Genomic DNA, 25815 nt, shown 5'->3' on the forward strand with positions numbered 1-25815 from the left:
ATTGTACAGGTTAATTCATAAAGAACTTCCTCCAAAGCCATTAAAGCCAATAGAAAGCTCTCATTGACTTTAATGAGCTTTTGTTCAGGTCTTTTACATGACAGCTGAAAGGCTGCCATGGATTGCAAGCCCTAATTTTATAAATGTCTTTCATATCCCCAGGTTGGAGGCATCTGGAAACATGTAAATGTATAAATAAGAGCATTGTAGGATGAAATTTCCCTGTTTTATTTTTAAAATGATGAGAGAGCTTCTGACTGCACATGTGTACAGCCAGGAATATATTAGTTACTCCATGCTCTTATTAGTAACTGTTTCTTAGATACCCTCACATATTGTTTGGATAACCGGCTGCCAGCTCTAAACATTCAATCTACAAAAGGTACAGTTTATAATGACTTTTGCCTTGAGTCAGCCAGAATATTGGACACAGAATATAAATTGTCACCTTGTTTTTATGCTGATATTATCCTGACTATGCAAGCAAAGACAATACCTGATCTGGCATAAAGTTAACCCTTTAAAATTTTTAAGAAATTTGAAGCCGCAGAAGAGTCTAATACTTCATCAATTCTTTATAATATCTCCTGCATTTCTGATCTAAGAAAGCAGAAGCATTGCCAGGAACATTACTTTTATATTTCCTATGCTGTAGAACTAAAACCCATAGTAAAAAGGTCCATCAAAATAGGAAAATTACCAGAACTGAAAACAAAAAGAACAAACTTTAAAAACTGATACCTTAATTATATTAGGTATTTATTATCACATTTCTGTAGTATGCTAAATAAAGAATATTAACCTAATATTATAAAACTGCACTCAGAATTAAGAAACAGCAACAGTCAATGTAACAGAAATCTCTATCCTAGTCCAGGTAACTGAAAAAAAATCCAGGGATATGTAATTTTTTACCCCTTAAATAATAGTAAAAATATGCAAGATCTCTAGATGTTTATTGGCTTCTATTCAAAAAAAGTTATTTTCAGTGTTATGAGTGGCTGACAGATTTCCAAACCTGAAACACATCAGTATTAAAGCAATAGTATTATGTATCACCTGCTAGTCAGTATTACACAAAGCATTTTTTTAAAAGACAATGTACAATAGCCATGAATTAATTAATTTAGTCCCATATTAAGAAAAGGTAATTAATATCTAAGTTTTGGTCATATACAAGCCTAATAGCTTTTCTAATTCATCACTAACCATAGATACCCTGTTATTTTTCTACTATCAGTTAAGGTAATAATTTTATTTAAAGAAAAAATTAAGCAGAAAGGAAATAGTAAACCTCTAAAAATCTTAGTTTAAACATTTTCATTTTATTTACTCGCTTCAGGAAAATATGTGTCTATTCTTTAAAAATCCAATTTTAGTCTTGTAAAACCATGCAATAACAAGAAATTATTTATTTTATAACATTTTTATGAACTAAATAAACACAATTTAATCAGGCCAGGTTTTGCAGTTTAGAAATTCATATCTCTCCAAAGGTGCATCTAATTTAGAACTTGATTGGTATCAGGGTTTATGCTTTATCAACCTAACCCATTAGGCCATTACACAGAGTTATTCTCCAAGAAAAAAAAACTATTCTAACATCTGTTCTCAATCTGTTTTTCTATAATTTCCTTTTATGCCCCATGTAACTCATTAAGTTCACCTACAAAACATTACTGAGTCTATCTGCAGTATGATAAATGCCTTTTTACTATACGATCACATGAAAGCAGAAGCAATGGTAGCCTACAATACAGTCCACTTAAGCCCCCCACTATTTCTACTGCATCTTTTGATCAAAGAAAACATCATTTTGAAAGTCAGACTTGTGACACACATGTCCTAATGTGACACACATTTAACCTAATATCCTAGTGACCTATATATTAACAAAACGAGAAAAACATTTCCATGTCTTACCACGTCTGTTCCTTACCAGTGCTGCAGTCTTAGGAGAGAATTTTTTTTCAAAAAGTACATACCTTCTGAATGGCTTGAAAGAGTGATTTTAATATTTTAATTCACTTGTGCAAACAATCTCCAGAGTACAGAAGAGCAGTAGAAAATGTCCCAGTAACCTAAAATCTTACACATGTGGGATGAAAACAACCTAGAGTGCAGTGTGTCCTTCTAAATGCACTTTCCACTTTCTTCTACAGACAGAAAAATTCTATATTTTAGTATTCTGAAGCTAGTTTTAAACCCTGCGATCTCTTCTGTGCCTTCTGCTTGCATTCAGCAATTGCTGTTCTAATTTAATTTGAGGGGAAAATACCAATTTACAGCTGACTTGCCCGTAATGTATTCATCAAAGCAATACAAAGGTCATTCTTCCTGAAGAAAGATAAAGAATTCACTGTCAAAACCTGTCCTGCTAGCTCTCAAAAGTGCCATTGCTGGAAGAAAAGTGATATACTATCTGATGTTAGCTAACAACTGATGATTAATGTGAGGTCAAAGACTAGTGAAAGGGATTTACTAATATTTATAAACATCAGTGAATTGAGCAAAAATCTGAGGGTATTTAGATTTACCCCAACATTCTATCTTGCATGAAAGCTGCATGGTGCCTACCTTGAGGATTTTACCTTGTATGATTTTACCTTTCTGTGTGAGCTGCTGTAAATCTGAAACCAATGTCCAACTGCTAAAGGTTCTTTATGCTCTGAGACTACATTGGCAATATATTTGTAAGTGAAAAGAAGATTAGTGGCTTTATGACTAAGATTTATGTTGGGAATAGAGAGTGACAGAGAAAAGCTTACTAAGGGAGGAAAGAGATGCCTGCACAGGATAGACTGACTTAATTCTGACAGAAAGAACCTCTAAAACTAGATGTCAGAAATCTTAGAAGATGGCAGAAAGAAAATAATAATGAAAACCAGCAGGAAATACAAGCACACAAAAAGTGAGACAAGCTACAAGAAGCTATCACCATTACATGCTCCAAATCAGACAGTGGGCCGATTTTGTATTATTTTCTAAGAACAAATGATTTCATTTTAATAATTGGGCTAAACTTCAAGAAGCCAGATAAACTCATAAGGTCCTTCTTGTCATTATTTCAATTAGTCAGTGGGATGACTTCTGTATGAAATAGACAGGAAATGCATAAGGGTGGAAAAATCCAACCTTGACAGCTTCCCTGTAACAAACAGTGCGTTTTTAAATAACATTAGAGGAATATTCTCTGTTAAAAAAAGAGAGAAATCCTGCATGTAGAATAGGGCTAAAAGAGTTTGCATTTCCACAGCAGGATACACAGTCTATGCAACTATTTCCTGCATGCTAGATTAAGTTAAAACAAGAACAAGGATCTATACAAAGTGTAACAAAGCCAAAACCAAACCCGAACTAGAGTTCAGAGCAATAATTGACTGTCCTCTAGATGAAAAGATGTACACTTTCACCCATCAAGAAACAGATTTTATGGGTTACATTTTCTTTTCATTCAATATGCAAAGAAAATTTAAATATTTACATTGGGAAGAGTTTTGAAATATCTCTGCTATTGTCCACTGACCAATTTACTAGTTAACACTTGTTAAGCATGGTTACAATTCCCCAATTCTTTATCCCAGTACTGGCACTAAAGCAAGACAAAGCTCCCAGGAGGGAATCATTCCAAATTGTATCAGCTGGCAAAAAGTCCTCAGGGAGCATCTGTCAGCTACAGAGAGCTGGCTCACCCTCTGGCTACAACTCCAGCATATCCCACAAATTTAAAATCTCTACCACATCTCCTTCAATGTGGGGAATTGAAAGAAGTCCTTATTCTTTTTATAATAGCTAAGAAAAAACTCAATATCTGCTGACCAAGATATTTTATAAATTGTAATAATTCTCACAAAAATAATAAAACTGCACTCACAATCAATTCAGACTCACTGTGTTTCACTTATGCACAGTTTTTCAGCTGCAAAGTGTGACATACAGAGAATTGACTTACAGGACCAAAAGCGTTGCTGTCAAAGCTGTGCCCATGGTGATCCCCTTCCACCCAAATATGACCGTGTGGAACTTTCACATACTTCTTTTTGTATCCAATGGTTCTAAGCAGAATTGGAAAAAATGGTTAGTTTAACAGATTTTAAAAACAAACAAACAACAACTCCCCAAAAACCCAATCACCAAAATATACACAAAAACCCCTAGCCCCAACAATATTTTGTTAGGAAAAACTCATATATATCTGGGTTTGGAATTTGACCTTCCATACACCTCAGCATTAGCTTAAAACTGCCTGCACTGAAGTCCTTTGGACTTCAAGAATGTTACTGAAGTCAAAATATATGAAAATTTTGTATGAGCTGGTTGCACTATCAGGGCCTGTTTACTACATTGTTTTGTCAGAAACTACAACACAAGAAAGGAAGAAGAGACTTTTCAGTTAAATATAATTAACAGATTATTAACTTCACCTCTGTAGTAACAAAATTTCAAACCATCAGATTTTATCTCAGGTAAATACCAGTGAACATTCATATGTTGCAGTCACATAATGATACAGTTTAGGGCTGTTTTTTTCATCAAAAATATACTGCTGTATCTGAACTGGCCTCAGATTCAGAGCATAGATTCCTGCAATTATTCTGTCCTGGGGGTAGGATTTGTTCAGCTGTAACAGGCTAAACAGGATAAACTTTAAAAAAACCTTCAAGAGAAGGCCAAGTGATGAAGAAAAATGACACTGATGCCATCCTCTACAGAAAATCATACTGCTGCAGCGTGTCCCAGTATTACAAAATGACAAACTACAGATTAGTACTAAAGCTGAGGTGCAGAGGATGCAAAATTCCTGTATTTAGTTCCCCAAGTAGCTGTCATTTTCACAATGCCAATCTGCCTTCTACCACACACTTCTGCTTTCTTTCAGATGGGACCTGTTATTCTGCAATCATTCATGCAGAGAAGTTGTCATGATTTAACCCCAGACAGCAATTGTCATGCACACTGAATTATTACCAGGATGAAGTATTTACAGATGGGACTTTGAATAGTGATACCTCTTATTTAGTTTTGAATAAACAAATCTGTCCATGGACAGAAACAGACTTTTGATCTAGCTTGTTGCCTCCAGCTGCTCATTGCTTTTCCCTGTCTGGAAGATATGCCCTCAGAGCAGAAGGCAGAAGGAGCACACTCTAAAACTAAAAAAAATTCAACTGGAGACAGAAAACCATCTTCACCAGGAGACTGAGCTGAACTGTGCAATAGCACTAATCAGGGATATTCACAAGTCAGAATGAAAAATATTGGGTTTGGGGAAGCTTGTTTTGGTTGGGGAGGAGGGTGAGTATGTTGAAAGGACAAGCTAATCAATAGCCTGAAGGCCATGAAATATTAGATGAATAAGAAATCCTCAAAAGTGCATTTTATTAACTTTGACTGTATTATTCAAATAAAAATAATAATTACTTTATTTGCAAGTCACAAAATCTGACTAATCCTTTTTCAAACAGCTATTTTTTGGCAGCTAAAAGGATGAGCATTCCAGTGCTATATTCTAATGTAATTCTACATGTACTTTCATTGAAAGCTGAAAAAATAGCTTATTGGCAAAAAAGAAAAAGACTGATCTTCATTTTATATAGAACAGTTCCATATTACGCATTATTCAAGACTGAATTCCTAAACCATTCAAAACAAAAATGTAAAACTGACCTAGTTGGTAAATATATGATTTCCTAAATACAATGAGTACACTATAATAATTCCATTTTGCTTATAAAGCCATTTATTACTATGCAAATCCTTTCTTTTTTTTTTTTTTCAAGAGATATGGCAAACAGTTTGGACAATAAATTATTTATGCTTTTAGATTTCATAATGCTCCATCTTATTGATAGTTTCTTTTACAAAATATCACATATTTTACTAGCAAAGTGTTTTAAATTATAGGTTGAGAATTGTTCATTAATTTGGCTGTTTGATTAGACACTTCTGAAAATTATTAAATGGGTCTCTTCCATCAGTGATTAAGGCAAACAATAGCTCAAAAAATATTTAATTTTCTCTTCCATGCATCTTCCTCAATACACAAGAGTATATTGTGATGAAGTTCTGTACCCTTACAGACTTCATGTACAAGACTGAATTTCACTCAGAAGGGTGAAAGGATTTGAAAGTTAATTCTGCTGGCATGTTTACCTCACAAATGTCAGGAAAATAATATGGCAAATAATATGCCAGCATACCTGTGAACAGAAGAGAGGCAAGCAAATCTATTTCCCTGAAATAATTACTTCAAAATGTTACTGCAGTATTTGCATAGGAGTTATCTGGGGACTTTGTATCCTTTCTAGCAATACTGCTGCAAACACTGTCCTGTGGAGCACTCTGGAATTTGAAAACAAACTTCTACTCAAGATTTTTAATGCATGCATTAATAACAAACCACAACAAAGGTTCATGTTGCAGTGAGCTGGATCATCTGTTTCTTGATATTGGTTTTAATTTTTAAAAAAACTTCATTTTTGAGTTACTCCACAAGAGAGCAACAAACTATTCCTGCAAAAAAACCAAACTTAAGAGAGCCACGTTTGGTTCACGATGGTAGATTATTTCTAATTACTCTTGCAAAGACTATGTTGATATTTTTAAAATAAAAAACCCACAAACTTGGTGGTCTTTCCTAAGAAGAGAATCCATTTTGATTCATAGTCAGAATCAGTCATTGTCCCTCTCTTCCATGAATCCTGCAGAAATTTTAATCTCTGACCAAAATTGCAAGGAAAAGACGATATGTGTGTGCTGCAGTGGCAATATGGCTCCTGATCTAAATGTACAAGCTACCATTTATTTGTTTCACTAGTTAAACATTTAGCTGGGCATGCTGAAATAAAAGTATTGTCCATCATTTTGAGCAATCTTACAAGGCCAACTTAGTAACACAAGTATTTTTTAAAAGTTTAACTCCACCTTTTTTCTTAAGGGTAGCCTTGCACACTGCTATCACATTTGGGGGTTTAGATCTGTGTAAATGAATAACAGTTTTAAGTGCAATGATCAATAGTTCAGTGAAAAATAAACACAATTCGAAGTGAAAAAATACTTTGGAATGCTTCTAGCACTCTTCAACAATGGCTGCAAAACTAAAAAACCTCAAAGCAAATATCAATTGAAAAGCACTACTAGCTCACCAGGATTTTAACATTAATTCCTTGGGAGAGGTCTTTGCTACAAAGGAATTACAGTCAATAACATATTCTGAAAGCATTACAAACTTCTATTTTTCTTTCTTAGCTGAGTATCCTTAGACTCATTTCTCTGACTGTAACCATGACCTCTGTTAGCTCTCACACATGAAGTTTTTAATTAAATTTAGAAGATATCTGGATGAATTCTTAAGAGAAAAGTTGCTGTAAGTAATAATTAACTTAGTATTTCTTAATTTCATATCTTGTTCATTAGCGTGAGTTACAATTACTGAACATTCTCTTAAACTTCATAAAGCCTCTACTAATGAAGAGTAGTCTTTCACTTCCTTAAATTTACTATCTTATAATGAAAAATACACACCTCTTATTCTTCCTATTTAAATGGTTTGCTTTAGCAACACTACAGGCAAAGACATCAAATTACCCACATTTTGATATATAGAATCTAAACATCTGTCAAAAACCATACTGGTGTGAGAAAAAAATAATTTCAGGTTTTACTGAAGTGTTTGACACATTAGTAATAATCACCGATGCTGCTGTTGCTCAAACTGTAGTTGAAGTCTCATTGGCTTAAGAACAGGGTCTACTAGAGCTGCAGCTATTTTCTTGTTCAGAACATAATGGAATTGCATTTATCTTTTTAGACATTTTTACAGAAGTTGGTCTGAAATTCTGATTTACTTTTTTCGTACATATGAGGTACATTTTGAACCTTTGCAAAGTTTTTTTTTTTTCTCCACAATTTAATAGCTAACAGATGTACTTATAGCTATCCTTGGCTGAGAAATAATTTCAATCTTGACAGTCAAAAATGAGCTCTATATGGTATTCTAACCACCTGCCCACAAGCAAGAAAAATCTGCTTTTTTAGGATGCGGTAGCAGTGCCAAAGCAAGCAACTTGGCTCGGCTAAGCTGGATGAGGAATGATTGCCTTCAGTTTGATTTGACCTTGAGAAATCCAAAGGTCTCAGCAATCCGCATATCTCTGGGTGTCAACAGGAAACAAACACTGTAGATAATGTCCTGTTTGCAGAGAAGATGAAAATTCAAACTCTTTTGTCAAATAGGTAGGCTCTATCATACTTAACAACTTTCTCTAAGCAACATGAATTGCTGTACGTGTTCATCGGGTTTGCGAGGCCAGGTCTACAGGGGTGACTCTGTGAGAAGCTGTCACAAGTATCTTCCATGTCCAAAGAGGCCAATGCTGGCCAGCTCCAGGATGGACCCACTGCTGGCCATGGCCAAGCTCTTCTGCAATAGTGATAGGGATAACAGAGTAAAGGGGGAAAAGTTGCTGTACAATGGTAATTTCCCCAAGAGAGTGATAATATATGCTTGCTCTGCACACACCAGGGTCAGTGATGAAGGAGGAGGAGGAGGAGGTGGAGGTGCTCCAGGTACCAGACCAGAAATTGCTTTTCAGATCCTGGTGCAGACCCTGGTGAGTCAAGCTGTCCCTGTGCAGCCCATGGAGGTCCATGGTGGAGCAGAGTTCCACTCACAACCCACAAAGGACCCCACACTGGATCAAGTAGATGCTTGAAGGACACTGTGACCCCAAGGAAAGCCCACTCTGGAGCAGGCTCCTGGCAGTCACGTGGCCCCATGGAGAGGGGAGTCCTTGCTGGAGTAGGTTTTCCTGCAGGACTTGCTAACCCACAGAGGACCCACACTAGAGCAGTCTGCTCTTGAAGGACTGCACTGAATGGAAGAGACCCATGCTGGAGCTCATGACCTGCAAAGTGTGAGAAGGAGTCACATTGGAAAAGTTCATGTTGGGGACTGTCTCATCAGAGAAACACCAAGATCAAACAGAAGAAGAATGTGAGAAGTCCTCTCCCTGAGGGTTAAGGAGCAGCATAGATGTGAGGAAATGATCACAATACCCATTCCATGTTCCCCCGCGCCACTGCGAGGGAAGAGGGATTAAAAATTGAAAGTAAAGTTGAGTCAAGGAAGAAGGGAATGCTGGAAGAAGGTGTTTTAAAGATTTGGGTTCATTTCTCATTATCCTACCCTGATTTGCTTGGTAATAAAACACACCAACTTCCCCAAGCTGAGTCCATTTTGCCCAAGATGGTAACTGGTGAGTGATCTCCGCTTGCCCTTATTCCCACCCACAGGACTTTTGTTCCCCTTTTTCTCTCATGTCCAGCTGAGGAGGAGAGTGATAAGCAGTTTTGGTGGGCACCTGGCATTCAGCCAGGGTCAACACACCATAATGAGGAACTTTTTCCACATACACTCATCTTAATCAAATTCACAGAATGAACAAATAAGATAAGATATTCAATTTCAAGTGACACCCAGATCCCAAAACATGAACCTTTCTGCAATATAACATGTAAGTTTTATTAGTATCACTGCAGGGAATCTTACACATGACACTAAACACCTTCCAGCTCCTAAGAAATCTTTTTCACTTCCAACACATACATACAGCCATCTGTGCCTTTCTGCTTTAACTCTTCCCTTACACATACATACATTATTTATGTGAAGCAGCTAAATACTTTTTTTTCTGAAGGACAGCTACAGACTATGCATGAGAGTAAGCAAATATGTTAGGGAGTATTCTCTTGTTGTGTGCAGCTATTAACTTTTGCCTCAGAGCTGAAATCTGTTTCCATATAACCTGCAGACCACCAGTTATTGACAGGCCTGACTATAAAAAATTCATCCAAACTCAGAACCTGGAAAGTGCTGGAGGATCCCTCATACTTCAGGTATTGCTTCATAAACATTGCCAGACCTTCTATATTGAGAAGGGAACCCCCAAAGGAAGACACACATAAATGACAGAGATGACACAATCAGTGATATTAGGAATAGCCATTATGGAGGCAGTAATTCCCTCTGCCTATAACTGGGCAAATTTTTTATTATATCAAGTCCGTTTTACTTTTTGCCATTAAATATTTGTAAGTCTCGGGAAAAATGAATACTAATTTACTGGTTTTCTCATTTGGAAAAGAATTATGATTACAAAAACACCCCCTTTTTAATAAATAAGCAAAACAGTTAAAGCTAGCTGAACTACAAATGCTATCTCTTTTTCCCATCTAAAGCATTCCTACCAAAGTGCTCCAATGCAGGTTCCTGCAACTCAACAGTGCTAAAAATAAGTAGAAATCTGATATAGAAAGTACAAGAGATGTTTGTAGGTCTGCTTCATTAATTTGATAATTTCTCACAATGCATGTCATTCTTAAAAAACATAGTGATTTACCCATTACTTGCTTCACCAGCATCAGCATAATGCAGTCAACAACTTTTAAAAAATGTGGTATTTAGGAAAATTACTGGATTTGTGCATATTTATCTAAAATTATAATATGATTGAAAGCACAAAGAATAAGCCAGCTCATCTACTAGAGAGATTGGACTGATTTCAAGCCTGACATTCCCTTGTTAATACCCCATTTGTATGAGAGAGGACAATGTAAAAAGAAAGAGACTAGAAACAATTATAAGAGTGAAAAGATGTGAGATCATTGATTGTGAGATTCATAAAATTTATGGCATCATTGCTCTAGCAAAAGTATCTTTCATAGATCAATTTACCAGAAAAGGATGCTAATCATATTTCTGAATCCAGATACATTTGACCAAAACATACCAGAGATTTAGAAGGAGCAATTAATATCTCTAAACTCCCTTAATATCACATAATTTCCCAGATAATTGCTCAAGTTTATGTTCAAGGCATATGTCAATGCAATTAATTTTTCCATTGCTTCCTTCTTTCCTGAATTTTCAAAATATCCTCAAAATAATCTTAAGCTTTTTAATGAGGAAGCAGGTATGGAGCTGCTGCTTTTCTGTATGACCTATTCACATGATAAAATAAATTCTTTATCTCAATGCTCTCTACCTTCATCTATCTCTTTCTGGAGAAAATTTTCATTATTTCCACCATTCACTAAGAATGTTTCCCAAAGCTATAATTTAATTTGATCTTGGATAATTAGATGAGTTGATAGCATTTCTAAAATTTATTTTCCTGTGCTTTAAAGATATAGTGTGTATCTAGGGCCTAGGTTTTTCCCCTCTTGATACTTTTACCAAAGTGTAGGTATTTGTACCACAAAGGTCTGTTTCCCTGGTGCTGGCATCTGTAAGCTGATTCAAAAAAACTACAGCTGACAGAAGCTATTTTCTACGTCTTGTGAACTGTAGGGTTCTAGAGGCAGTACTTAGCAGCAATGCCAGGGGATCTGGATTTTAAGGAAATAATTTCTCCTTGGGTAAAATTTCTTTTCATTCATTTGCAGTCACTTTTTATGATTCCCATTTCCAGCTTCACATTGTTTTTCTGTATTTTTTTTCAATTCATATTACCTCCCTTCAAGAACTGTAAAAGGCCACTGCACATCCCCATGCACATAACACTCAGCAGTACAGGAATTTCCCTCTGTTCCTGAGAGTTTTGCTTACCTAGTCAGGAGGCATGAAGCATTTAATATTGTTTGTCCCAGCAAAGCAGAACTAATTTGCTCCCACTGCTAAGAAAGATCAACTAACAGTAGCTTCCCCCACAGAGACAACTTTATCATTTCTCCCATAACATCCGTGAACAGTTCTGTTCTTGGGCCCTCTACCCTGTACCCTTTATACTGCGTGCCCCTTTTTTTTCCCTGCATGTGTTTCATCTGTTCTTCCTCTAGCAACATTCTTATTTTATGATCCTTTCCACAGCAGATCTCCCCGACCCATTCAGGAAAACACAATTTTGTTGAATTTTAATGAAATTATGGATGACTTCTGAACACCTGTTTTTGAAATAATAGAGGTAAGTCCAGAATCTGGGTTGGGTTTGGGGTGTTTTGTTTGGTTTTTTCCTTTTTTGGCAGGGGAGGGTTGTTGTTGGTTGGTTGGTTGGTTTTGGGTTTTGTTATGTTCGGGCTTTTTTCCCAGATTGATAAAATCAAAAGCAAAATACTGCAAAGATGGTACTGTGGAAAATCTGTTCAAGGACCATATTCTTTACAAGGTCCATATATGACTTACATTACTATCTCAAACAATATTGAGAACATTATTATTTAAAATGAGTATTGGAAAATTCAGTATTTAAAATCAATATGTATTTCTCAATTTAATCAACAGTGGATGCTATCTAAAGACAACTGCATATACTAGATGTATGTGAATAGAAATTACTACACACTTTTACACAAACCTGTCACTCCCATTTGGAACAAAGAAACTACTTCAGTCTTTTGCTTACCATATTCTCTTAATCAGAAGAACTATAATCCTTTTCAGAATAAAATTTGCAAGAAATACAAAACAGTAATTTTGTGTTGAAAAACAGAGCAATCCTTATTGGTTGCATAACTTTCATTTAGATGGCTAACCAGCTTATTGATTCAGGGGAAAGAAAATATAAAATATCTCATTTTTTTCTACAAATTTTTCACTTGTGAATCTGTCTGATTCCAACTGGCAACACTGTGTCCTTTCAAGTTAAGATTAATAAAATTTTTCACTTTTGCTCTTTTGATAAAAATCCCATTAACCACATAAGTGTATAATTTCATTACCTTCTCACATTTCTTTATTAGATTATATTGATAATTAACACGACAGGTTTTTGCTAATATCACTAGCAGATATTAACAGTATCATTTTATATCACATATTAGATGGGAATAATTTGTTAGATTCATTATCATTAGCTTCATCATTTTACCAAGGTAAAAACTTACTAGCTATTCTAAGTAATCTAAGTGATTTACCAAACCCTGACATCACTGTCACATTGGAAACGAAACCTGTAGTAATGGGAGGACACATACACCCCAAAGAGGTATTGCAATCAAAAATATTAATTCCTGCACCCTACACTGTCTTTTTATTAATATTGAATTAACTGAGTACATTTTAATTGTAGGCACATTTTAAGGAGTGAAAGACAATGGTTTTGAAGTGAATTTCAAACGTTAAGATTTATGGTACTACTAAGATGAAAATTTCACTTGATATATAATGGTTTCTATTTTCTCTCTTTCTGCAATACATGTGTAAATGCTCCTGTCAGTAATGCCTTTGCCAGCCTAAGAAAACAGATGATCAAACTTTTTTCCAGATTTTAGGTTGCGGATTTTAAAATTTGACTCAGCAGCAAAACTCTAGCCTGCAGAATCTGCAATTATTAAACACAGCTCTCTATAAAATTCTTCCTCTTTGAACTCACTTTTTCCACTCACCCAGATCCTCTCCCTTAGCAGTTCTTCTGCCATTACTTTTGTGACAGAAACTATCACGGGAGAGGCTGCAGGCTGACCTTTGGTTACCTACTCTGTGTATTTACGCAGCCTCAGAGTGGAGCTTACTGGCCAGGCCAGTCCTCCAACAAAGAGGCTCTCTGAGAGGAGGAAGAGGTGCCCAGGAGCAGAGGAGAAAACAAAAGGTTTTAAAATTCTTTGTATCCCAGAGGGCAAAATCACAGCATCTACCACCTTGGACAACCCTGTTGGGCTGTTCCTCTCCTAAGGAAATTCCGAATGAGGAATAATGCTCTTATTTTCAAAAAGTGGTGGCACAGATGGTCATAGCAGCCTTGCCTCCTCATCACTGTTACAGCTTACTGGGCTAAATTCTTGAAGACCTGTGACTGCTAAAAGAGTCTGGCAATACTTCTGCCAGGGTCTAATGGTTAGAAATAATTCCCCAGCCACACACCTCTCACAAAGGAGCTAATTGCTATACTTTCTTTATTGCCTAGGACAAACCAAAACCAAAGGGATTAAAATTTTCTAATCTGCTTTCAGCAGCCTATGCAAAATGAGGAACCCTTAGTGTAATAACTGTTTTCAAGGTGGGGATTTTTTGGTTTGTTTGGATTTTTTTTTTTAATTTATGGAAGGGGGAGAGTTGTTTTTGTTTTTTTTACCATGAAAGCCTGAAACTTCACATCTCCTTCTATTTATATTTTTTAGGGAATAATATTTAAAAATACCTTTTATTACTTTTCCTTTAGAAGTGTACTTTCTTTTTTAAAGAACATTCCTATCAAAAAGATAATTGAGAAGCTTACAAGTAAATAATAAAAAATATTAACCACGTATGGATAAATGAATTACTATTTTTCCTATACAAGTTATGATTATGAGTTTAAAAACTCAAAAATATTTCAATTCAATAAAAAATCCTAAAAGGTAATAGGTTTCATATGTCTTCTCCTACAAGATATGAGCATATATATGTAGAAGACTGCGGATACCTACTTTTGAACTGGTGGTGGTCTTTCAGACTGAACTTTCAAATTACAGAAATAAACAATTGCAATTTGAAGTAAGCAGCAAAAAACCATTTTGTGTTATTATATGCAAATCCACACAGATGCTATTTTTTCTTGGTGTATAAGATAATGTTATGGCATATTCAAAAATCATTACTCATCATTAATCTTTTATGAAGATTATAAGAAGTGCCTTATTTCTGTGTCTGAGCAGCAGTCCATGTAGGCCAATAATCTGTCTCCAGACAACTGGAAAAGCAGACAGTGTCCAGGTAAAACCCATTACCTTGACTACTCTCCATGAGCATCGAGATTTATTCTATCAGAGATGTTTGATTGCACACTGTTGTCTATTTGTTTTAGTATCTGTTTACTGATCCATTGTACTGTCTGCCTCCAAAGCATTTTGGGGCAACAAATTCCAGAAGTTAACTATCTGCTGCACAAAGACTTTCTTCTGTCTTTTATAGACCAATCTCCCTCATAAAATGCCTCTGCTTCTGTACTGTGGGATTTGATGAATAGTTCAACTGGTCCATCAGCATTATTTTTGTTGGTTTTAACCTCTTTCTATGTCCATCTTCAAAATCATGTCTCAAGAAGCAAGGACTGACTACCTTATTTAGGAGTATTATACTCCTACACTGTTAAGGCAGCTCTATATTTTGAATATTTTCTTAGTTTTTCACCTTTGGAATGACACATTTAGATCAGTGGAAATCTAATAGAGAAACCATTAATTCAGGAAAAGTCTATTTTTCAGAGCAGCCTTCTGTTTGCCACATGAGCTAATGTGTAAACATTTTTTTCTGGAAGAGCTCAGTTACATGCAGGCCAGTGCTGACAAATAGTAAAGAAATGCCTCATGGAGCCTAAAAAGATTCATATTGGTGGTCTTTGCTCTTAGGAGTAGATGCTAATACCAGTTTTCTTTTTTTGCAAACTAGTGAAATTTCATATTGTTGTGTTAAAAAGAAAAGCCTGCAAAGCAGTAAAATTTTCAAACCAAAGATCATCAAAAAGAAAATCTGAATTACCTGCAAAAGAAAAGGGCACTGCCCTCATTAATACTTCCACTGCATTCAATAACCTCACATCACTGAGTCAATTGATATTTCATTAAATTGCTGTATTTCTCACATCTTCCTTCTCAAACATGTTTTCCCATTTAATGTTACTGAACCAAGAAAATGTGCATTCAATAGTTACTCTTGAAAAAGACCTCAGAATTATTCTTTGATCATTTTAAATATCAACAGAAAATCTAATTCTGCATCTGGCCATAACAGTAACTTCCTTGTTATTCCCTTTGTTACACGAGTATGCTGAACAGTCTACTGAGTCTTGTAGTGTTAAGAAATACTTGTCAAGAAGGGAATTTTTGCATTTCTTCTTTTAAGACACAAAGTGCTACAAAGGAAGCATTTCTGACTTTGCTTTACAATCTTACATCATGAGACTGGGAAAAAATAGATATTTCTGTATAGCAACAGAAAATCCCAGCATGCTGGTATTTCTAGAAAGAAAAGTGTTATCAGCATGATCAGATGGTGCTAAATAAGTGAGAGTACAATGATAGGAAGCATCCTAGTCAAAATAGTCTGCAACAGACACAAACTCCAAAATCTTATTTATAAACAACAGAAAAGAAGAAAAACATCAATAAAAGTCAAAAATATTTCTACTAATGATGGCCAGAAAAAATATTTTAAATTTAGGATCGAAACACAACAAAGTATATGTTGCTAAATGTATTTTGAAGTAACGAATATCAGGCTCCACTTGCTTTAGTAAAGTGTAAGACTCAGTAATTCAGCCAAAAGCTGAATCTGAGGTGTGAGAAAGAAGAAAAAATTATAAACATGAAATGTATCACTACTTGAATATTACTCCGAAAATTTTCATTGCCTTTTGTCGGTATAAATTTTAAAGTTGAAATTTTACAGGTATCATGAAAAGCAAAGAGATCAAGAATAAGACTTCAGTTTAATGTTTTATAGAATCAAACTACTTAAAGATTTGAATTTCAATTCCAGACTATTAAATCAGTTTTCAAAGTCTGGTGACTCAAACCAGCAGAAATTGTTTGCATGCTTTCACAGAACTTTGCAATGTTGTCCTAACCAAAACAAAGCTCCTCACGTGCTTGTCATTTTATTCTTGAAAGAACATAGTATAGCTACATATAACTTCCTCATACAAGACTTTACTACCTACCCATATAGAGAAGCCAGTAAAAGGCAGAGAAGATTTAGCATGATTATCCACATTTATTAGACTAGTTTGTAATGAAGATTAATAGCTTTGTGCATGGCTGTTCAACAAAACTCAGATTTCCTAAGTGACAGACAGGATCCTTTCTTCGTTATTTGACCACTTGTGTGGCTTTATTTGTAAGGATTGGTTTTAACTGCAATTATTGTGTTGATTTTTTTCCTAGCAATCGTGGTTACTCTAGTATATTTAGAGAAAATAATTTGTGTGCATTGTTCTAATAACTTAAATATACATGACCCAGTCCCATCTCCTCATGTTTGTTCTTCAGCACTAGAAAAAACAAATTTTTTTTTCTGAACCAGGGGCAATGGGCCACAATGAGACAAGCAAAAATACTGATATTAGCATGTTTCTGCCAGCTTCTTCCTTCAAGTCCATAGATGAGTGGAATTGCAAGGGTTTTCCCCAGAGGAATAAAGGTAGATCACGACAGAAAAGGAGGTAGGAATAAAATAACATGGTTTTGGTGCCACACACGCCAAGTCAGGCACAACTACCAGCAGCAAGAGCTGCTATCTCAGATGTTGGACCTTGCTCACCTCTTCAGTGGCCAGACAGAGATGCATTGTGGCCATCAGGAGTGTGTCTGTGTGAAGGACCAAGTACTGGCATATAGCAGAGCAGCCATCAAAGGTCTGTGTATTTTGCTGGAGTGAGGAGCTGGGCTGAAGAGACTCCTACCGCAGTTGCCATGCTTCAAAACACACATACTTCCCAACTGTGCAAGGAGAGCCAAGGGAGCCAACTTTCCCTGCCTTTCTTTCAGATGAGCTGCTCCAGCACAATTCCCCATCAGTCATAATCTGTCACTTCTGCTGAGCATTAGGATTGTAATTAATTCCTCATGCCCAGCTATGCAAGGAAGCAGTACTGTATAATCCTCAGCAAGTCGTTCGCTCTGTCATAGCAGAGAATCTTTACAACAGAAAGAGGAATAATCTGACAGACATGTGACAGCTCAAAAGACCCTTCAAACATTTGATTCAAAGCAAAAAACGTACTCAGGAATTTCTTGAGAGGATGCCTTTAGAGCTCTATTATATTTCACCAGGCCTTGAGAGAGAGCAAGTGGGGAAATGTTGCATAGGAAAGCAAGAGTCATTGCTAGGCAATTCCCAGCTCTTCCTATTCAATGAATTAGTTAACATCTAGTTTAGAAGGGGGACAATCATACTTTGTTATGTCCTATTGGCAAAATTCCTAAGACATAAAAGCACAATATGTGCTTTCCTCCATTGCATAACCAGTTCATTTTTCAGCTTCTGAGCTGATGAGTTACAACAAGTACCTCAGTATGAGAAGTCAGTAGAAAGCAATAACCAGCAAAACAGCTGGTAGATGTGAAATAGTCCTCATATCTAAAAATCTGCCTGCTATATTGCTGTGGAAATACTTCAGAGCTTGCTCCACTAAGAAAAAGTATTAGCAGCATCAAAACTACCTACCAGTGGAGACATTGAGAAGGAAGTAGAAAACAGGATTTCTAACCCAGTCTTTCATACTGCCAGCGCTAAGCAACTTCCCAGTTATACCAACAGCTTAAAAACAGCTACAAGGAAACCTGAAAATAAAAAAGACTAGATTCACAGCAGTCAAAACAGTAACTACTATTTCAGACTTTTGTAGTTTCAGTTTTTTCTTTTGTGTTGTTCTTTTTCCCTCTTATATTTCTACAGGCCTTTATACTGTCTTTTGTACACTTCCCCCTCCCCTTATGCTTCCTCGAGGGAAAGGCTGATATATATTAGACCAATTCCACAATTTTTCTCAACAACCCTCAGAACAAGCAACAACCCAAAGAACTCAAGCAACAACTGACAGATGCACCTAGCAAGTGTTGATTGGTCTGTCCAATAAATTCTTAGTTCCTTTCCAATCGAACACACCACAAAACCTTGAGCACTGTTTCACTGTGATACAGCCCTTCTGTAGAGCTGGACTAGTAAGCTTCCCAGGGGGGTGGTGGAGTCACTGTCCTTTCAGGTGTTTAAAGAAAGATTGGATGTAGCACTTAATGCCATGGTTTAGTTGATAAAATGGTGTAAGGTCACAGGTTGGACTTGATCTCAAATGTCTTTCCAGCCTAGTTAATTCTGTGATTCTGTGATCTCTACTCTCTTCACAGGACCTCATTTACTCACAACAACAGCCAAAAAGACTCCTCCACACCTCTGAGATGCAGCCATTTCATAAATTGGGTTGCAAAGCATAGCTTTGTGAAAAGCACATTAAAGCATATCCTTTATCTGCAAATTCCTCCTTCAGCACAGCTCTGCTGTGGTCCATACTTGCTTCTCAAGAATGACAACCTTTGTGATAAAAAATATCATCTGAGAGCACATTAATACAAGCACCAATCCAGTAAAAGGTAGGTGATAAGGCACTAAATTGGTGAAAGTATCAGGTTTTTCAGGCTGTAGATAAAAGGAAAATTAATACTTTTTTTCCATGCAGGAAAGTACAACTCCAGATTTGCTTGATACTCCTGTGGTTAGAGATAATTGGGAAACAATATGTATGTGTGAATAATACATATACCATAAATAGACTTCAGATACAAAGACATGGATAGCAACTTTTGAACACACTGAAAAAATTCATGAAAACACTATTAAACACCTGGAATGGATAAATTAAAGCAATAGCAACCAGTAAAGGAGCATTTCCTGCATTCATAGCATTAGCATTTATTACCACTACTATATCACACCTAAAAAAACAACATACAAAAGCTAAGGAAGATAGGAGGAAAGAAAACTAAATACTTTAGAGTGAAACCTATTTCCAGCTTGATTGTAAGAAACAGGATATTTTATAGATTGGTCAGTAATAGGAATGGACAAGTACATAATGTTCTGCTGTACAGACCATTGGTATTCAGTTGATATGCAGCTGATACAAGAGGTACAATTACAATTCTTAGTTTTCTGTAGATTTCCATGACACCAGGTTTTCTTAATGTAATGAATAACTCCAGTCTCATATTTCAATTTAAAGCCTTTATGGCAATTATGAAACTCAGTGCTCAGTCTGAGAGAGTCTGAGATTTCAACTGCTGCAGGTTTGAAAGATGAATCACATAAAAGTCTTCAAGCCCTATTCAGAAAATACAACACATGGAATGGATACTAAACATTACTTTATCTTTCCAAAAAATGTGGAATTAAAAGAACAGGAAAATAATTTGTTTCATAACAACCAGGAAGTGCTTGGGAACTATTTACCCCCACTCCTTATAAGACAGCAAGCAAACAAGCAAGTTATTTTCTGGCATACTGCTTTTACAGGTAGGAGTCCCAACAGGTGTATTCCTGTCAACCATGGTGCTATTACCTCACAAGGCTTGAATCTCGTACAATAATATACCTTCCTTGAAAAGCTAGATAGCTCAGAATAGAGAATTTTCTCATTTAAAAATCATATAATGGATTGAGTTGGAAGGAACTTTAAAGATCATGTAGTTCCAATCCCTCTGCCATGGGGTTGCTGGCTGAAATTTCTCCTGAGTTTTAAAATTTAAATCTCACCTATAGATCAGAAGATATTTTTGAATATTTTTTTCTCCCCAAAAAAGCTACTGCCATGGTATGTACTCAATCAAATGTCTTATCAGCTACCAAAATCAGAACAAGCACAGAGTCTAAAACATTGTTCAGATTATTTTTTTATCCTCAGGGCACTAATAGGGCTTTTGTAGAAATTACACCTTCTTAGAAGCATGCAGTGTGGAACAGTTATCGTTGCTATGGGAACAATAATATTAAATTTTGTGAGTTTTGCATATTATGTGAGTTCTCAGATATAATGCTGCTTTCATATACTGTTTAGTAATAAATTTTCTCTTTCTCCACCAGTCTTCAATGCACTACATTCTTACAAGAGGTAAGACTGCCCTCCCAGTTGAATTTTTGCCCTTTTTAAGGTAAGCAGGAGTTCTACTGTCAGCTTCAGTAGGGGGGCATCATTTCATCCCAGGCCTCTGCTCCAAATGCATTTGCTTAGGAATATGCCCTGAAGATATTATTCTGGTTTCACTTATGCAGAACAGAAAAGGAGAGAGAGAAAAACAGAAAAAGCATGAATGCAAGAAAGCAAGACAAAGTCACAAAGCAAGAAATCAAGAAACCAAGCAAGTCTTCTGTTCCATGTCAGATTTATATGCTTTATATGATTTCTTTGGCAATTTTCTCATCATTCAGCTTAACAGTATAAATCCAAATGTAATATAATCAGAACAGTTCTTATGTCTCAAGAACTAACTGGTGTGGTTTCTGTCAATGACCTCTTGTCTGTTCTTTTTAAAAATGAAGTCAGACATTTATTACAGCTCTAATTGTAAATTCAGATATGCTGGGATAGCTGGGCCTATCTAGAGGAAATAGTGTCCAAAGAGGAAGCATTTATGGCAATATTTTGACATCAAACTTTATGGGCCTCTCTGCTTTACTCTGCCATTTACAAACTCTGACATGACATTTCTGTACTTGAATTGAGCATTTTGAGGGTCCCAGTCATCTTCCAGTTACCTGCTAGAGCTGTACAAATGGAGATGCACTGTTGCTTCCTGAAGGCCCACTCAGCTCTGACAGAAATTATCTAGCCCTACAAATGTATGTGTGTGTGTAGGCTTCCATACACACACTCATGTGTGATGCACAGGAACCATGTATTCCTTGGCTACCCCAGTCCCCAGCTAACAGGAAGTTCCCTACATAGTAAGTAATAAGACAGAGGTTTGAGATTCTGGTATACATTTTTAAAAAAACAGTGACTTTTACCATGAATTAATAAGAGTATTTATTTTGTAAATTCCTTTGAGTGACTCTTAGAAAACAGAACTCTGCTCACTTCACAGTCAGCAGGAGCTCCAGATATTGATCATCTTTGAAAGCTGAAGGCTATGTCAATCTCCAAATGTCAGGTTTCTTTTCCACTTATTTGGTATTTATATATCTTTTAAGAGGAGGAAGATGAGTGATGGGGTTAAATAAATGGATAAATGTGAATGATAAAACTCCTACTCCCTCAGAATTATCTGACATTCATAAGAAATAGTATTTCAGTAAACACCCTACTAGAATACCAGTGTGCCTGCAAAACACATAGTAAAACACCTCAGTTTACCTTCGATGGTAAACTTTCTGGTGAAATCTTCAACAAACAATTGAGCAGCACCTTGCAGAAGTGATATATTTTTATGTTTTTGGAATGAGTGAAATGCATACAGTACAGAAATAAAAGTAAACTAAAGCAGTTTCAAAGAAATAACTTTATCTATGAAATTGATTTTATTCTTCCATAATGTTTATAATGCATAAAGTCTTTAAAAAACAAAACAAAGATTAGAAATACTGAAATGCTAAAAGTGAACTAGGCAATACAATCTATAATGAAAGCCAACTCTTTTTAAAATCTGTAACTTCTGAAAACAAAGATCTCTCCAGCTTCAAATATCCATTCCTTTTATACATCACTCACTACCATTAAAGCTGCTTGAAGAGAGCAGGGCAACACATCAATGGTTCAAAAAAGCTGACAAGACTATATTATTGAACATATGTCATAAAGTTATTTTAAAATCTCTGTGTCTGTAGTTTTGTATTGTGCACTCATTAAAGTGGTCACACACAGCTTTAGCACAGTTCCAGTTGAATATTACGTTAGATCTCATCTTCTCTTGCCTCTATTGGAAGGGAGGCTGGGTTCTACAGCAGGAAGATCTGGGTTCCTAAACCAGTCTATGAACCACTGGGCTGAAGGCCATAGTACAGCCTTTAATAAAAATACATGTTTGCATAATTTTTTTTAATAAGAAAGTTTTTCACAATAAGAAAGTCAATGTCTAACTGTGTAGCATTGTTTATACAACCCTTAGAAATTCTGCACGTACCCAGACAACTGTTTTCTGCAGTTTGTTATAAGAAAGTGCACTGGTGATATCTGTCTGCATTCAAGATTTTTTCAAAATAATGACCTCCTCAGAATTTATACCTAGTCTTGGAAACTGGTAGATAAGTGGTGAAGTCTGGCTGCAGATGTATGTCTCTGCTGATACAATTTAATCTATTACAGCCGAGCTCATCTTGTCACATTGCGCCTATACATACATATATTTTCAGCACATGCCTGACTCTTCCTTGAACATTACCACAATTCATATTTTGGTTACAACTGACTAAAATGTGAATAGTATAGATTAGGTATATACAAAATATAAACAGATTTATTTTCATTGCACTATGGTGTTTGATGTGCATTTTGCTTAATCAAAATTCCTAATAAATATTTTTTTAATTGTTCAGTATTTTGTCAGTGTTATATCCTTCATTTTGTTCATTGTATTAGTAGCAGCATCAATTGCTAATCAGTAGATCAAACACCAACAGAATCTTTTTCCATTGCTGTGTGTTTGATAAAGATCATAGCCTTATTTTTTTAAAACATTTATGTAAATATTCTCAAAAAATCCCTTTATTATTACAAATATCATTTTAGGTAACATCTTAGAAAAAGGGTCATCACACTCAAAATTATTTGATTCCACTGTAATTCTTGTTCTCCAAGATGTCAAAAGCAGCAATCAAGATTTGAGTCCTATTGTTAGATACTGTATAAAACCCATTAATTGGGATTCCACTTAGCTAAATTTAAAAGTTACAATTCTATTTTAAATTCATTACTACCAAAGGAAACACATTCAGACGCATTATCATTCACTGTGTCTATCTTAGCAATCTATTTTATCCAATATAATTTTACATATCAAAAGTAGAAGGTAGACTACTGATTTTTAGAAGAAACACTCAGTGGGAAAGGTAATTGGAACAAGAAATTCAAAGACCTCAATCCATGGCTGTGACAGTAACACAGTAAAAAGTGTACTTCAGTTACTCAATAGTCATTGTATTTATACTGCACAGTAAGCTGTGATTTTTTGTTCACAGGGCAGACAGAAGGCTGATGGTCTCAATACTTTATTAGCCTCAGCATTCACAAAAAAAAAAAAAAACATGATCAAACACTTAAGTAAAAGAATTTTAATGATGGGCTAGGATCACAAACCAGAATAAAGAGGGAATGTGTGATATATGATGGACTCTGTTTGCAAGAATGATAAATAGTAAGGAACTGAACAACATTTCTGCAATCATTTTGCCGTAAAAATTTCAGCATTACACCTAATCAAAAACAAAATATAAAAGAATGTTGATGAAAAGGACAAGTACACATGAGAGATGCAATACAGAGATGGATTAAGAGATGTGTTTCATATAAAATGCGAAGGAAAGCCACAATTCACTTGATTTTCTATCAGTTGCTGAGGCCCAGCTAGAGTACCACAACTTAGGAAGAAGTGAAATCTAATGGAGACAATCCAGGTTAGAGAAAAGAAGGGATAGTTTAAAAAATACGTAGATCTCAGTGCAGACAAACAATGCTTCTGGGGAAAGTTAAATAAAGCCATGTCCTAATTTTATGCACACAGGGATGGGCTCTGATCTAATTGTTACCACACAGTAAAGGTATAATTGGGAAAATTATTGCAAGTTTGAACAAAGGTTAGCTTAATGACTATTAGCAGTCAAATCCCTTGTCATTTATAGTAAAGAATGGTAGAAAAAAAATCCCAGAAACTGTCCTTTTGTTATTCTAAAAAACTGTGGTGTGTCTCATCTTGAATACTGCCTGCAGCTTTGGATTCCTATGACTGAGCTGCAGGACCTTGCACTTGGCTTTGCTGAACTTCATGAGGTTTGCACAGACCCACCCCTCAAGCCCGTGAAGGTCCCTCTGGGTGTCAGCCCTTCCTTCCAGCATGCTGACCACACCACCGAGCTTGGTGTCACCAGCAAACCTGCTGAGGTGCCCTGGATGCCACTGTCCATGTCACTGACAAAGATGTGACACAGCACATCCAATGTTTCAGATGATACAGGTTTCAAAAGGCTTGAAAAATCATCAAACCTATGGAGGAAGAGTCTAGTGAAAAGTTTCTTCAAAGATATCATCAGCTCCAAGTAGGATGCTGCTCAAAGCCAGGATGATATCATGGAAAAGTGTCCCTATGTGCCTGCCTTCTCTTCCAATTCCCCTCTGAAGAAGCAGGATTATTCTGGGAAAAATAAGACCTGTCAGGAAAAATAGAAAGCCTTTATATTTTCTTAGTCATAGAAAAATTAGACTAAGTGCAAGAAGCAGCTCATATAAACTATAGTGCTGCATGAAATTCTTTAGAAGGAACAATGATAAATTTTTTCAATAACTTTGGACATAAAAGAAAATAATTGCTTAATTTACACTAACATAATTTACTATTATGAATTACTATGAAAAATATTCTGCCTACATAGATAGCATAGCACTAGAATTGTATTTCCATTGAGGTTGTAGAATAACTTTCTACAAGATTTAAAAGAATAAGACAGACAAACATTTGTTAGAATATACTTGATCTTTCTTCTTTGCTAGAGAACTGCTAGCCCATTCTTCCAGCTTCATTTGTATTTTATGGCTACAATTTCCAAAAAAAGAGATGAAAAATTAAAATGTACTTCATTAAAAAGTGCACCCTTAAAAAGTTACAAAGTTAAATAAATTAATTAAATAAAGGTTTGAGACAACACACCTGTTACTTCATTCTTGCAAAGGATGTGGTGAACAGAACTGCACGTTTCAGAAAAAAAAATGTTCTGGCACTTTTTTTATCATTTAAAATCTTCTAGATACAAAGAGGAAGAAAGCCTATGTGATTGAAAATTAGATATGGGCATGGAAGTGAGCCTCAGTGGATGGATTTTAGCAGAAGGGTCATCTCTTGAATAAAGGGAGAATTAGCCCACCCATAAATTCCAGTAAAATCATATACAAAGTCAGTTTTGTGGATAAATATAGTATAGTTCAGACTCTAGGGCTACCTAGGCAGAGCCTTTCAGCTGAAAATTACTCAAAGCACCAAAAAATTAAATGTGAAAGCATTTTTTTAAATTAATCAAATCTAAACCTTCAATGAGAGAAAACAAATACCAGTTTTGTTCATAAAGATATTAAGATTAAAATCTTCCATTTTATTTAGCATAGAGCTTCAAAACAGAAGTCAGGGTGAGATCCCTCCAGAAAAAGG

At 35.7% G+C, this 25815-nt stretch overlaps 1 protein-coding gene across 7 annotated transcripts in view; it reads right to left on the reverse strand.

Annotated features, from left to right (window-relative positions):
* The window catches only part of IMMP2L (inner mitochondrial membrane peptidase subunit 2), a 407582-nt gene that overhangs the window by 89013 nt on the left and 292754 nt on the right, over positions 1-25815 (reverse strand). For 3 of the 7 annotated variants that reach the window (XM_059847106.1, XM_059847104.1, XM_059847105.1), the window contains one exon: positions 3953-4055. The exons of 1 other annotated variant lie outside the window; for it this stretch is intronic. In XM_059847106.1, coding sequence (XP_059703089.1) covers positions 3953-4055 — 103 coding nt within the window. Of the gene's footprint in view, positions 1-1985; positions 2417-3952; positions 4056-25815 lie in introns of those variants that run through there. 3 more of the 7 variants (XR_009486578.1, XR_009486577.1, XR_009486576.1) reach the window with 3 other exon arrangements.

Source organism: Haemorhous mexicanus, chromosome 5, assembly GCF_027477595.1.
Source record: "Haemorhous mexicanus isolate bHaeMex1 chromosome 5, bHaeMex1.pri, whole genome shotgun sequence".
Taxonomy (NCBI): domain Eukaryota; kingdom Metazoa; phylum Chordata; class Aves; order Passeriformes; family Fringillidae; genus Haemorhous; species Haemorhous mexicanus.